Source organism: Morus notabilis, unplaced genomic scaffold (assembly GCF_000414095.1).
Source record: "Morus notabilis unplaced genomic scaffold, ASM41409v2 C11387170, whole genome shotgun sequence".
Lineage (NCBI taxonomy): Eukaryota > Viridiplantae > Streptophyta > Magnoliopsida > Rosales > Moraceae > Morus > Morus notabilis.
In genome coordinates, this window is record NW_010386602.1 from 1 (window position 1) to 1,194 (window position 1,194).

The window sequence follows — 1,194 nt, forward strand, 5'->3', positions numbered from 1 at the left end:
AAAAAAAAAAAAAAAAAAACCTGAAAATTCATTAACCAAAAACTAGCTAATCACAAGCCTCTGATGAAAATTACCTATGACTCTCTATACCATAAAATGAATGTTTGTAGCAACCCCCTCTGCCTCTAAGTTGTGACTTTGTCCATCTACAGACTTTGACACCACTATGTGAACCGATGATCTTATATCCCTGCACATTTAAGGTCATTGCAAAATAGCCAATCAGTATATCAAAATAAGATTCTATGTAGAAAGTGATTCCTGCAAAAGGATAAATAAACAACACCTGTTTCTCTAGACTCGCCCTAATTACTGGAGTAACCATATCTTTTTTCCCATTCGAAGTCCCATTAGTTTGAACCACTACCGGTGATCTCCTCGAAGGTCCTTTGCCAGCAATATCCTCAAGATCAACAATTTCCGACTCTACGCTGTACTCCTCATCCGTCTCATAATCACTCTCTGCATCACTCTCAGCACCAACTCCATTACTCAAAGCTCCACCATTTTCCACCACATCGTCATTCAAAACCTTCACCATTTTCGCGCTCCAAGCGTCGAACGCCTCCTCCAGATCGCCGCCGTCGACATCCCCTTCCCAAACCGGCAACATCTCCGCCGCGCCCAGCCCCCTCATCCGCTTCGACAAGTCCCTCGCCACCACATTGTACGTCGCGCCGTAAGCTCGGCTCCCGACGCCGAAAACTGCGAACTTGCATTGCGATAACAACAGCGATCCGACCCTGAAGTCTTCGACGCTCTCGGCGAGCCAATTGGCGAAGAACCTCCCGCTCGGAGGCGCTTTTCCGTCCTCCCACGTCGAAGCGACGATCAGAACTTGGGTTTCCTTGGGGAGGTCCTCGGGCTCGTAAGCCTTGGCGTCGACAAGGTCAAACGCAAGGTCGTTGGAGTTCAGAAGATCGAGAAGACGACGGGCTAGGGTTTTGGAAGTCCCTGTTTCGGAGATGAAGAGGAGCTTGCCTCTGCGAAAGCAAGAGGAAGATTTAGAGTTAGGGTTAGGGTTTAGGGAAATTCTGAGGCTTCTGAGGCGATGGAATTTGTAGAAGCAGTAGAAAGTGGTGGCGGAGAGGAGGGCGAGAAGAGTGAGACGAGCTGGGACAGAGGAAATGCACATGGCGGGCAATAATTTCTCTGGTTTTGCCATTTTAGAGAAGTCAGAGAGAGTTCTGTGAC

General features: G+C 48.2%; 1 protein-coding gene across 1 annotated transcript; it reads right to left on the reverse strand.

The window, feature by feature from the left end:
• Window positions 1-70: 70 nt before the first annotated feature.
• LOC112095079 (S-adenosyl-L-methionine-dependent tRNA 4-demethylwyosine synthase-like) lies at window positions 71-1,188 on the reverse strand. The gene is made up of 2 exons (XM_024176758.1): window positions 287-1,188; window positions 71-190 (listed from the first exon to the last, which is right to left on the reverse strand). Exons 1-2 carry the CDS (start codon window positions 1,163-1,165, stop codon window positions 71-73), a joined length of 999 nt encoding a protein of 332 aa, XP_024032526.1. The 5' UTR covers window positions 1,166-1,188.
• Window positions 1,189-1,194: the final 6 nt, after the last annotated feature.

Bases quoted from the DNA above. Each gene is read 5' to 3' on its own strand.
- LOC112095079 (XM_024176758.1), bottom strand. From the start codon at position 1,165: ATGGCAAAACCAGAGAAATTATTGCCCGCCATGTGCATTTCCTCTGTC. The intron at 191-286 runs GTGTTGTTTATT...TTAAATGTGCAG, and splicing joins GGGCGAGTCTAGAGAAACAG to GGATATAAGATCATCGGTTC.